Here is a 14,113-nt window from a genome sequence, read left to right as displayed (position 1 = left end):
CAGTTTGTGCCCACCTGTTGATCAGTTCTGCACTAAAGGATTCAAAAATAGCTCAGGATGTACTCATGATATGGCAAAAGAGACTACTAGTCATTAAAACATTTGATTTCAAGAAAATGAAACACTGAAGAAACACAAGGCCTCAAATAATTAAAATATACTTGCTTGAATGCTTTGAATGTGATTGAGGTTGGAAATTGCAACTGAAATATCAGGACTATCTTGCTATTTCAAGATCATTACTCAGTCCTTAGCTCCAATTGCAAGATTAAAAAATGGACAAAGGAAGCCATTAAAAATAATACAACTGATACATTCGCTGATTTGTAAATCGTCAAAATGGTATACAGGGAGTACAAGTGTGGAGATAAATATATATCAAAGTTCAATAATTTGTGCTTAGTTCTGTGGACTCTTAAGGTATTTTTATAAAAAGGGATGCTGTAATAAATGTTTTACTATGTCATGAAGATGTCTAGGAAATTGCTCATAAAACTCTGGGACTTGATCAATAGATAATGGGAGTTGCATTCACAACTGAAGAAATAATAGGATTCCTGAAGCTCTTGAGGTCTAGCAAACTGCCATTTATCTAGTCCTGTTGAAACTTTCTATAATGCCTAATCATCCTATATCAGATTTTCAGAAGCAGCAGTCTCGCGTATCACCTTAATTTCAAGAAATCACTTGATACTTTTGCAGAAATAAAATTTATGACAGGAGAGAATGAGCTATGAACAAGTGTTAAAAAACTTAAGAGGAAGGAAATAGAAGATGTCAGAAGCCTGGGGAAAATCCTATTGCCCAACAATCTGGGGCAATGCAAATATTAATGTGTAACTACTGGCAAGCAATGTATTCCTGTACAATCTGCTCCTTGGACATTCAAAGGAGAGGCAAACTGAAGGGTTAAAATTATACAGGATGTGCCTCAAAAAATAAGCTCACACAAAAGCTGTCTGTATTTGAGAAGGCTCCACACTTGTGAGAAATAGTGACTGTTTGAAACAGTAACAAACAAAAGAGGAAGGTACGGTGCAGAGAACTAGACAAAAGAATAGAAGAACACTTCAAAAGATAACTCAGAACTGTAGTTTCTATTGGGCAGCAGACTGATTGTTGACACTTATTCCCAAAAGTCTGCTTAATTTTTCTAGTAATTAAAATAAACACGCAGCAGTGGCTCACAACTCCCAAAGAATGCCTTGTGTTTAAGTTTTCACATTCCAGGCTGTGAATAGGTGCATATGTGAAACCTGGTTGTGTGTGCACGAGCAAGTATTTTGTGTATATTACACAGGAACAATGAACGTAGAACAGTCATTCATATGTCTCTACTGTCCACCTCTAAGAGTGTGAAAATGTAAACACAAGCTGCTATTTTGGTGTGATCACCCAAATATGGCAGGTTTTTCTTCTTTAACATTATAACACTGGGCAGATTATCAAGATTAACATGCCAAAATCAATTCTATTCAATTACTCATAGAAATGTTTTTGCTTCAGTTAGATTAAAAATGTGATACTGAGGGAGAGGTGTGAGGGGTTGAAGTTATTCCTTTAAAATATCCAAAAATTTGGGCAAACATACATTTTTATCATAAGACTGAACAATGTTTTAAATGTGTATTGGGACAGCCTCTTCTAACCTTTTCCTCTATCATAATGATAACAGTGAGAGAATGCTATAGCAGAACAGTTGAGGGAGGAGACAAAAAAAGTGAAATACTGCAGCATAGGGTTCATTATTCACACTTATTTTGTAAAGAGAATAATTTATTATTATTGTATTAACCATTCAAAAGGAATTTGCAAATATACAATGGAAAAGATAGATTAGATAGAGGCTCAGATGGTGCTCAACAGTTGGAACAGTTTAATTATCTTAGGTCTTTAGCATCAGTTCCTATGTCAGAAACTATAGCCCAAAAGGAAGTGTAACAGGAAATATCTGCTTGGAGAAAGACAAGTGAGTGACTGTGGATAAAACTATACAGTGCCAAGCATAACGAAGCCTCTAGGTGCTACCAAACTACAAATTATCCAAAAATAAAAGCTTCATGTAAAGTAGAATATGAACAGGACATAAGGTACTCCAGTTAGGTACTTCTGCCTTCTATGTCTGGCTTTTGCGCTGTCTTGTTGTGCCTTGCTGTGTAAGTTACTTAACTCCGTGGCTTAGGTTAGCCAGCTGCATAGTGGATACAATACTGCCAACCCCAAATGTTAAAAAATAATGAGAATTATTCAGAAATCATTTTAAACACAAATTGGGAGTTCTTTCATTTAGCTGCTGGGTTTTGAGCCATTCGAATTCAGTGGGATCACACTTTCATGCTTTTCGCCACAACCATGAGGGCTAGAACCATTTTTTTAAATGAAAACTCAGATTCTCACATATTCATTTGATTCCAGTAGCCGAGATTAAGGAAAACACCAATTGTAATGCGACTTGAGAGAAAACTGTGATAGTTAGCAACACTGTGGGTACTCACAAAAATAATAAAGTCTTAATTATTTAATGCTTAAAAATGCTTTGGAATCCTCAGATGTGAGCCACTATACAAATGCCAAGCACTGAGGCACAGTTAAGTGACTTGAAAATGGTGGCATTAAAGAGAACAAGCAAGGTAGTATGTAGTGCCATTACTACGGATGTTAGTGCCCAAGGCGAGCAAGCATATTTGTGCCCCCAACTAGAGTCCTGCCTAGGGCTATTTTTTTTAATCCCGCTCCCATCCTGCCCCACAATACCTACTCCCATCCACTCCTGCATTATTTGTTGAATTTTTATCCCACTCCCACTATTAAGGCAGCAGGTCCTGCAGGATCCCGATCCCGCAGGTCCCGCTGCCATAATAGCGGAAGTGGGATAAGAAGTCAACAAGCAATGTGGGAACACTGGGAGCAGGTACTGGAGGGTGGGATGGGAGCGGGATTAAAGAAAAACAGTCCTCCCACGCCGCAAACAACATGAAACGTCCCAGCCAGCAGCCGCCACTCTCTGGCTGCCCAGCTCTGAAGGCAGCACTGCCAGCAGCAGCACCGCAGAAGGAAGGGTGGCATGGGATTGTAACTGGACTCGCGGATCCCAGTGCCACTGTAGGGCTCTACCCCCTACCATTTTTCTTCTCCACCCCATTTTTTTGCCTCCTCCCCCATCAGCTTTGTGCCCTACATGGCTACCACGTTCACCCTGTCCTGATTACGGCCCTGGTATTGGGCTGAAGAATATAACATTTTCCTGGCATTTGATGGGAATAACGTTAGACCAACAGTTGGAAACTTGTCTGCATTTGTAATAATCACATTACTGTAAAGGAAGGACACATCTGAGGCTTCAAAGGTACAGTACAGCAGATGGCAATCAACGTAATTTAGGATTTTGAAGAGATTATTTATGAAGGACTGTTATTCAGTCCTGCCCTAAGGAGTTTAGGAAAGAAAGAAACAAAGAAAACTCAAAAATACGCAAAGATATCTCTGAGTATCTACAATATCAGAGATTCTGGAAGGAAGGATAAAAATGAATTCATGAATAAGCTGGCTGAAGTGTTAATTATGGTAAATGCGAACACAAGAGACCATGATGCTTAAGAGAGAACTATCAGCTCAGGAAGAATTTTACAGAGAATGTTAGTGTACAATTAGAGTCTGTTTTACAAGTACAGTACCTTCAGATCAAAAGAAGTAGGAAACATTTTAGAAAAAAAGTAGGGTACTATGTCTAATTACAGCTCAGAGTGAGGATCACATTAAAAACAGGCATTTTATCATCATGTTTTATTGCAGCTAGTGGGAGCAAATGAATTAGCACTGAAGTCTGCTTTAAAAAAATACCCTCACTTCATACAAGTGAAAGTCAGGGTGAGTGAATTGTTTTTCTAAAAGTTAATTTAAGGTATTCAGGGGCTCCAGGGGGACATTTTTCTTTCTTTTCTCAGACAGATCCCCTATCCTCTGCTCAACTTTATCAGCATGGGTGGGGAAACCCCACCAAGGACTGCATAAGCTGCCAGAAGAGCAGAAGCTATTGCTACTATTTCAACACTTTGGGGTTGGAGAAGGAAAGAAAAGAAACTGTCCCTTTCCCCAGGAATATCGGACCACACAAAGACAACAGGGGGCCTGTGAAGAAATGCGTTTCTAGGCATACCCAAAGAAATAGGCCAAATAGGGGAAAGACAGCAGCAGGCACAGTGGGAGAAGAGAAAAATACCTCTCCCCAAAATAAGAGGTTGAAACTACAGTAAAGAACAGAATTATCAGACATACAGATTAACACAATTTGTTGAGAAAGAGTCAAAACTGCTTTTGTAAAGGGAAATCATGCCTCACTAAGGTACAGAGAAGGTCAACAAAAATGATTAAGGGTATGGAACAGCTTCTGTATGAGGTTAAAAAGACTGGGACTGTTCAGCTTGGAAAAGAGGCGAGTAAGGGAAGATGTGATAGAGGTCTATAAAATCATGATTGGTGTGGAGAAAGTGAATAAGGACATGTTATTTACACCTTCACACAACACAAGAACCAAGGGGCACCCAATGAAATTAGCAGGCAGCAGGTTCAAAACAAACAAAAGGAAGTACTTCTTCACACAACACACCGTCAACCTGTGGAACTCATTGTAAGGGGATGTTGAAGGCCAAAAGTGTAAGTGGGTTCAAAAAGAGAATTCAATGAATGTGTGGTAGATAGGCCCATCAACTGCATAGATGTTCCTTTCCTTCCAGCTCTCTCATAAGCTTGGAAAGAAGGACAAAGCTGCTCTACTTCACCTCTCTCAACCTAAGTTGCTTTTCTTTGAAACAATAGCAGCTACCACTACTTCTCTTCAGACATATAGATCTTGATGTACAAATTCATTTTAGCAGCAGGCAGAGGTTCTATTGTGAAATGGAAAACACAGGAGATGGTCCAGTGGGGATCCCTACAAATTATTTTAACTTGGAATGTTTGAGAGACAGGTTCAAGACTGGGTATTCAGAATCCTAACTTAAAAGAAAAGAAGGTGATGAAAGTGAGTGGACTGGTATCTTAGTTTGAGTACACAGATGTATCCTCACATAACAAAATAACGTATACACATTATATAGCATTAAAATAAATTTTTGCATCTGAGGTGAAACAGTTGGTTTCTGAGACAGAGAGCTGGGAAGAACTTTTAAAAGCTATGCTTTAGCTTCTACATATTTTATTAATAGAAAATACACCAGCATTGTTCTTTAGTGCATTTGCTGAATGATGGTAATTATTCATGACTTTCTTACATCTACTGCGAGTAACTATTGTGTATGCTCAGATAGGAATTTCTTTTTTAGTGGAATAATATAATATAGTATTATAGTGGCAGCCTGGTAGTGGCTGCTATACATAATTAAGGTTAGGTTAGTACTTTCGTTATAACCGCCTATTTTCACAGCTTTCTGAAAAGCTTCACATTTGAGGATGAAACTAACTATGCTTGGTTAAAGCTCAGATACAAATATTTCTGTAGAGCTGAAGAAAAATCAATTCTGATACCTCTCAGCTCTTGGACAGCAAAACAAGAAACTTCATCATTGAGATTTTCATCACTAATAACTTAAAAATGGCTTAACAAAAACCTTTAATACTTTGCTTGTAAATAGTTACGAAGGAATAGGACCTTTTCCCAGATTTAAGATGAAAAATATTCAAACATTAAATGCTTTAAAAGTCAGTTCTGAATATGCTGAACAACATGCTAAAATTGTAGCAGGGCCTAATAAGCCATGCCCACAATCTGACATTCCCAGTGCAGTGTTCCAACGTGGCTTCGTGGGGGATTGTAAATGTCTGACTGAAAAACACACCATAATTCTCAAAAAATGCAAATTACAGTTGTATCTTTCTGTTGCTCTTTCAGGTATGCAGCTGCCATGTTAACCCAGCCTTGTAGAAAAATGTTTTCAGCAGTGGAAAATGTATGAATTCACCTCTCAGAGTCCCATTTATCTAAATTAATTTTGAAATTTAAAATTTAGAGCCTATTACAGAAACTCCAACCTAAAAAAAAAAAAAAGTATCACATTTCTGTCCAAGTTTATTAATGCTTAGTATTGTTACACTTAAAATTACTGTAATTGAAAGATTAAAGAAAATGATTTTTTGCAGTTTTTCTAATGTGGTTACTCTGTGCTTGTGTATGCAGCTACTTTCTCAGATTCACATGTACAACAAGCCAATCCATTTACTCTGTTGGATTGTGAGGGTATTTCATGCAATAACAAGGTAAATTAAAACTTTTTTAAAACATGGGAAGTCATAAAAATGGCACCCCAAACCATTTTTAATTTTATATTTATTTATGATATTTAAAATTGATGGAGTCGCATTAAATGCTAACTCTGGCAATTTAACCTACCTTCCGCCCACCCATTTTTAATAAGAATTTAAATGAAAAATTATGAATACAACATTAAAAACTGTTTTAAACACAAAAGCCAGGAAATGTAAACTCTAATATTTTCATAGAAAAATTAACTCACCCACTTTACATATAACATGTTTTATGATTAGCTAGGCAATTAAATAAGTATGTACCGTATGTGCAATGTAGGTAAATTAATGTTACTATGAGAATTTTAACTTTCACACTTCATGACTTTTTTGATACTGATGACTTGTGATGAAGCACTGTTATTTTTGGATGTAGACAACATTTTGGATAAATGGCTACGCAGAATGTTCATTATTCACATTTATTTAGATAAATGGACAACAAAGATATCCATTCATTGTACTCCATTGCTAATGCCAGAGCAGTCTGGACTTTATATTCTTTTTTTTTACAATGGTCCTCTAACTACCATATCTATCACTATACTAATATACATTCCCCAGTTATAGTTTAGATATGTATATATTTTAATCTTAGAACATCCTGAACCATTTCCATTTACAAACAAAAATTACCATCTGTGAGAACTTACATTAAAATCTGAATATACTTTAATTATACTACAGACAAAAATGCATTTAAACAGGCCTAGGGATGGACATACAAAATATTCCAGAAACCATTATTAATGATTCTTCCTCATTGCTTTGTTTTTATACATTTATATAGTAAATGAAATGGGTTAAAGACAAGGGTTTTTAAAAGACTGACCAATATTATTTTATTTCAAGTTATAAGTAAAATGTATGCCATCTAGTGTAGTAACATATCACATATTTAAAAAACTATAATTGAATTTAATTAGATTTACATATTACAGTCAGTAATCCAACCCTGATGAAATATTTTCAGGAACTGAATATTCTAACTCAGAAAAGTTTCTAAACAGGAAAGACCTAAGGGCCAAAAAGATGAAAGAATAGTCACAGAGATGTTAGGGCAAATTTTAAAAGGCATCTGTGACAAACACCACTAGAAAAATGATACTTAAAAATAGAAATGCTAAACTTCTCTCGATGAATGACATTTCTCACTAATTATATACTGCTTTTATTATTGATTGAATAAGTGTTAAGAATTACAGAAAATCATCTGTTCAGTCTTTTATTATGAACATAATTTAGTCAAAAGACCTGTCAGTTATTCTTACTCAATTTTTGTTTCATACAGAAAAATGTATTTTATATTTAATATAACATTTCCTAATATCTTAATTTAGGAGAGCTTCATTTCAATACCATCAACAAATCTCTAGAGTTTAACTCAATACTTTTTTCTCCTTTTTCTCTCAAAGAAAACTTCTCCATACACGCACACACCAATTCTTGTATTGTAATAAAATTTTAGGTCAGGAAACACAAAGCAGTGTACACAGCATAAAAAAAGAAAGTTAGAATTTTATTTAAAAAGTTCCTCATAGGTCTACATACGTTCTTGTCACATCTTGTTCAATCATTGCTCGAAGCTCTTTATCCTGGAAAAATTTGTTCCAAAGGGACTGAAAAAAGGCAAAATAATAGCATGAAACAAAAAAATACTACAATATCTTAATCTTATATAGAAAGTTCTATCTGCAAAGTGCTGTAAAAATGTAACCAATTAATCCTCAACATCGCTGGGAGGTAGGTATTATCACTATTTTACAGATGAAGAAACAGACAGCTAGGTTAGTGACTTGCCCAAGGCCTCACAGTAAGTCAGTGTTGAGCAGGGATTAAATCTCATAAGTTTCTGGCCTTCCTAGCTCCATGCGCAATGCACTGGACCACATAATTTTCAAGTATTCAGAAGTAATTACAAATTGGCTTAACTTGCACATTGGCCAATTATTTGCAAGTGAGCTATTGAGCCCTGGCAGAAATAAATCAAGTAGGGAATGCATGACAATAAAATCCCTGTCACACAGAGGACATCTCTCTAGTCCCTCAAACACACTATGCAAAGGAGAGTCTCATATGTGGAGTAGAAGGAGATAACTAATTATTAATGTAAAAAATCCTAAATTGAAATATAGTTTAAATTAACTTCAGTGACTTCTGTACCTGTACGTGTGCTCCTCTTTTTCCTCTGCCATCCAGGCCCTGTTCACCAACCCGTCCCAAAAGCTAACCTGTCATTTTACCCTTCCAATGCGCCAATCAATGCCATCAGGTTATTGTACTGCTGAAGAAAGCGGAGTGTAAAGCAGAAGCAGCTCCCACTGTAGCAGTATGGTGGCTTGACAGTACTGATCAGAGCATAAGAGGGGCAAAATTCACAGCAGATAAGCAATTGATTTATTTTACTGTATTACTGTGTTGTATAGAGAGAGATTTGAAAAGACGTTAGACCACGTAAAACAAAATATCAGAAGCAAGGAAATGAAAATAGGGACATCTACAGCCTTTAAACATTTTATTTTCTGTAAACAATTTATTACCATGGTGGCTTATATCCCACAAGAAACAAAGGGGAAAGTAAGTCAATGTTTGCTAACTGCAGGAAGATAAAACTAGTATGGAAAGATTTTTTAATTTAGCTTCTATAACTTTTTCTTTAGCTTCTACAAAAGAGTGAAAAACAAAACAGGCATTCAAATACTTAAATGTTTATCTGACACTGTCCCATCCAGACTAATACCCTTTCTTCACCGAATTTAATTTTAGTTATACCTGCCTATATGAGACTCCGATTACAATTTGAGTAAGGCTCTAGAAAAGAGTCTTTGCTGATAAGACACCGTGAGGGTGTAGGGAAACAGAATCCCCACTGCTAAAAAGGACAGTACAAAGGTGTGGTGCATCTGACTACCCCATTGGAAATAAGGGCACAGGTGCTGGAACTAGGGATGCTGTTGCACCCCCCTGGCTTGAAGTGGTTTCCATTATATACACGGTTTACTGTTTGGTTCAATGGCTCTCAGCACCCTCACTATACGAATTGTTCTAGCGGCTCTGTATAAAGAGATGCATAAAGGTGGACTGCTGCTTTATTCCTACTTTTGATTTGGCACTGTGAATTTGTGGTGCGTATGAACTCACTTGCTATTTGTCCTGCCATAATAACTTTGACCTTTCATTAGCCTTTTTTTACCCACAGTGCAGAAAGTAGGTTTGGAGTCCCTTTGTACAGACCACCAATACAACAGAAATGCAACAACTTCAAGGCTTCTTTATAACTGGACCTACGTTTGGGTCTATGGCATGTAAAGTCCCTCCCCGTTTTCAGGCTATAGATTTTCCTATTTTCATTATCTGGCTTTTGATGTTCTGTCTCATAACTGAATTGTCCTTTCAAATGTCTCTCTATAAAACACAGAGGAACACAGTAATAAATTAAAACACATCAGTTATTGGTTATTAATTTGAGAATAAAACAGAAATGCACAGAACACTGTTCCAGCACAAATATCTGTAAAACAGATGCACATTCCATAAATCCAGCCAAATAACTGTATTTCTCTTATTTAGAATATGTTAAAACCAAAATTTTCTAAAACTGTAACAAGCTGGAAAAATTGAGATTAATAAAATAGCTTAATGACATACTACTGTGCAATAGACACAGCACTACTAAGAAGAACAGCTAAGATCTTCAAAAATGGGTGGCAAAAAGTTAGGCTCCTAAATCTAAACGTACACACCTAAGTGGCTTGATTTCAAAAGTGCTGCACTCCCACACTTCCTGCAAACTTCAATAAGAGTTGCTGGCTACTCAGCATTTTTGAAAATCAGGCCAAATGTGTTTTTCATGTTTTCGGTATTACTTTAAATTCTACGTCTTTCATTTTGCAGGAGTTCCTCAATGACAATAACTTAATTTCTCCTTGCTTGCTATGACCTATAGAAAATAATCCCCTACCACCATAGAGTACTCAAGACTCTAGAACAGTGGTTCTCAATCTATTCTTTACCAGACACCTCTTCCATCCAGTGGCACAGGGTGGTGGCCAGCCTTTGACACCTGTTGGGAGTCACAGCACTGAGGCTGAGAACCCCCCCCCCGCCCTAGAAAGATAAATTCATGCAACACTGTGTGTAAAATCAAGTCTTTAAATGACCTCAAAAGAGTGGGGGTTGATTATCTTTTTCATCCCAGCTCTATCTCATTATACCAATTTTTTTAACTATTAAGTGGCAGAGAGAGAACATAATAGTAAACATGTTTTGATAATACAGTACTGAAAGCAATTCAACCCACAATTTGACTGAGAATCTTCATGCATGATAAATCACCAATCAACCTACAAATATTTTTCTGGACACGCTATCCAACCAACTCAACCGATATTCATGTACAGCATTTTACATTTATTTTGAAAAACTAAAGAATAATTATTAATTTTAACAGGCAATATTTCAAAATATGCAGCAAATCATTATTAGTTCCATTGCATATTCACTTAGCAATAATTCATTTGGTTTTAAAAGTGCAGACATTTCAGTAAGAGCGGATGATACAAGTCATATTACATGGCTGACCAGTTGGCCAGATTCAGTGAAAGTAGAATCAAATCCCAAAATTGATCTCTTGCTCAGCAACGCATCAGCAGCTGGGAGAGTTGAATAGGCAGTATACTTAGCTCCTAGAGAGGGAGTACCAACTGCTCAACAGCAGCTCATTTTAGGAGTGGCACGATAGTACTCCCATTAAGTCTTCATCGGCCAGGAGTTCTCTTATTGCCAATCTGATGATGAGCACCAGGAGTAATAGTTACATATTTTTTATTTTGTTGCATGCACAATATATGATACAAGTGAGGCTCAGCTTACCCCCTCATCCTGTGAAAGTGGATTGTTGATGACCAGATCCTGCTGTCCAGCTTTCCGAGGGTTTGTAATATGCTGGGGGGGGGGAGGGGAAATAGAACATGGTTTCTACTTTCGGACTTCTCTCATATCAGAAGTACTGTTCCAATATCCAGGCATATGAGTGGAAGATGCTTTTTATATTCTACTTACTATTTCTTTAATCTTGTTATACCATGTTCTTAATTTTGAAGTTTTATTTATCCACTGACTTCTGTCTTGTGGTAGAACATTTAGAAACAGCTATCAACAAAGGAAAAGATGTATTTGTTAGAAAGAGAAGAATTTTCATCAGCAGATAAATATAGGAAGAGATCAAAGTAGAAAAATACAAGATTGGAGCTGCAAGCATAGCATGAATGGAGATGATGTAACATATTTACAACCAATGAGATTACAGAAAAGAAGTTAGGTATTCAAAAAATATATTCTATCTGAGATAAACTGGAAGGACAACTGTGGACAAAAAAAGAACATCCTCCACACTTCGAGGTAGTTTACAGGCCTGACTTTGCAAGATGGGGTTCAGAAAATATGTAATCTAAGCTCTGAATTTTATAGGATAAATGTTCTTTGTGTGTGTGTTGGAGGATCAGACACACAGAGATGTAAATTTCCCCCTTTGAACTGGGGAAGATTATTTGAACTAGATGTAAGATATGGACAAACATTAGCATTCTTTGGTCATTTTTAAAAGAGGTAAGAGTTTTCTTTTTGAAACATTCTAAACTATTCTTAAAATACTTAGGAAATACAGTCAAGAACATAAATGCCTCCAAACAATTCTTTTTAGAATATTCAATATTAAGAACTTAACGAAAACTTTGGCCAACATTTTCAAATACATATCCTAAAATTAGGCACTTCAACACACACACAGTTTTCCAAATTAAAATGGCCTGATTTTCAAAGGTGATAAGCCCCTCTTCATTTAATTTAAATGGAAGTTGTGGGTGCTCAGCACCTCTGAAATCAGGCCATTTTCATTTAGGTGGCTAAATACAGATTTAGGCAACTAATTCTAGGACACAAGAAGGAATAGGCTGTGCAAAAATGTGTGTGTAAAAATTCTGGGGCAGCCATTTTCCTGCCCTTCCTGAAGAAAAATATTTTTTATAAATTGCAAAACTGTTTAATATTGTACACATTCAATTTCTTACTTCTCTTTCTTTGGTTACTGTCACTTACTCAGTATATTTTAAGTTTCTTTTTGTAAGTCTTGTGTTGATATCAAGCTGAAAAACTTCCATCACATACAGCAAGTGTATTGGGGAAGATGTTCTCCTCTATCAGAGGGAGAAAGCCCTGACCATTTTGTTACACATTACTTTATATCTCCATTCTGTGTATCTCAATATTATTTATTTTGCTCAAGGAGGAAATAAGGTTTCTGATGGCTCTTCTTGTTTCGCATGACTGGAAGTTCCTACTTTTATCCAAAAAGTACAAAAAGGCCATGAATCTCTTAATTTTCTCTTTCTTATTGGGAAAGATTCTCCAGTTGCTGCTTATGGAGAGGCAGAACGTAGGTTGTAAACAAATCAAAGTTAGTCCATAAAATATGAAATTATAGGCCAAAGTCCCCCTTTTCACTCAATATGCATGTTTTCCAATGTAAAAACAGTATCAGGAAACATGGATGTGTCTCACGAAATTGTACACTAAAAATAAAATGCTACACAACTCAAAGATGTTTTTTCATATAAATCCTTCACTATCACCAGTAATTCAGCTTTAAGGCAACACAATATGATTAGCAAATGTCCTATGAATTATAAAATGGAAAGGAAAACATTGGAATGAAGTCTCTTGGAAAATTCAGTAATTCTTTGCATCAGTAATTTTCCAACGCATCAGGTAATGTGTTGATATATTGCAACCACAATAAATATTTTCTTCTTACCTTCCAACAAACACTACGGAACCTGCTGCTTCTCAGCTGCCCATTAATCCCCTTCAGCCGTATTGTTGCCAAGTAATTGTTGTTTACAAATAGTTCTTCCCATTCTTTACTACATGAAAGAAAAGAAGGAATGAACATTATTAAAAACCCTCAGCTGACATAAGGGCTATCTCACACTAAGTAATTTTGGATAAGCAGAAGGAAGGGAACTTTTTTAATGTATATATTTAGTTGTGTACTGTTTCTAAATGCATGGCTGTCTTTTTGGACACATTTCTTCTCTGGATTTAATGAATATGTAGATCGCTATAATTATGCCAGCAACTGAAATTCATAATGTCTATGGAGGCTATTCCATTTTCTCTAAAATGTTGGTACTGCAGTTCAGTGAATAGACAAGAAAAATGAATATTAATATAAGCATATTCATGTTTCAGCCATGGACAAAGAGGTACCTGTTCCAAAAATATGCAACAGAAAAGTATACTGTTGACTGTATTAGTTCCTCACATGACATATTTGCATAAATGAACCTTCTTTTCTTCTTAAAGTCAAGCTGGGCAGTTAGGCAGTTAACAGAAGAGGACTTTCTGGAACATTTAGTGCTATTTACTATTGAAATCACTTCAACTTCTTTCTACATGATCAGTTTTAAAATTTTAACAGGTGCTAGCAAATTTTAAAAAAAACATCAAAAAAATTAAAAAGCCTCACTGTATAAACCGTTAAAGGCAAGCTTGAGTACCTTGCAGTACCTATGGCTGACTAGATAAACAACCTAAATATGCCTCCCAGGCATGCAGACACCAGGGGCCTAACACCTGTGCCTCATTAATATACAAGTAAATCTGCTCTACTGGGAAACAATTGGAAATTAATTGTCCCAAACCATTTACTGAGTTTGAATAAAAGAATTAGACCTATATTTCCTACATCTTCCTCTGAATTGAATCTCAAGAATAATGATCTAGCCACTTGATGATCTAACCAAAGTAACCCAGA

The 14,113-nt window shown here is 36.1% G+C and overlaps 1 protein-coding gene across 1 annotated transcript in view; it reads right to left on the bottom strand.

Moving 5' to 3' along the window:
• Positions 1-14,113, bottom strand: part of TBC1D5 (TBC1 domain family member 5) — a 480,265-nt gene that overhangs the window by 204,885 nt on the left and 261,267 nt on the right. Inside the window, exons 6-9 of the mRNA XM_077811294.1 lie at positions 13,112-13,220; positions 11,362-11,451; positions 11,173-11,244; positions 7,852-7,919 (exon numbers count right to left, since the gene is read on the bottom strand). Coding sequence (XP_077667420.1) covers positions 7,852-7,919; positions 11,173-11,244; positions 11,362-11,451; positions 13,112-13,220 — 339 coding nt within the window. The remainder of the gene's footprint in view (positions 1-7,851; positions 7,920-11,172; positions 11,245-11,361; positions 11,452-13,111; positions 13,221-14,113) is intronic.

This window comes from Eretmochelys imbricata, chromosome 2 (genome assembly GCF_965152235.1).
Source record: "Eretmochelys imbricata isolate rEreImb1 chromosome 2, rEreImb1.hap1, whole genome shotgun sequence".
In the NCBI taxonomy this organism is placed as follows: domain Eukaryota; kingdom Metazoa; phylum Chordata; order Testudines; family Cheloniidae; genus Eretmochelys; species Eretmochelys imbricata.
Note: the sequence above shows the minus strand (reverse complement) of the source record. Positions and strands in the feature narration are given on the sequence as shown.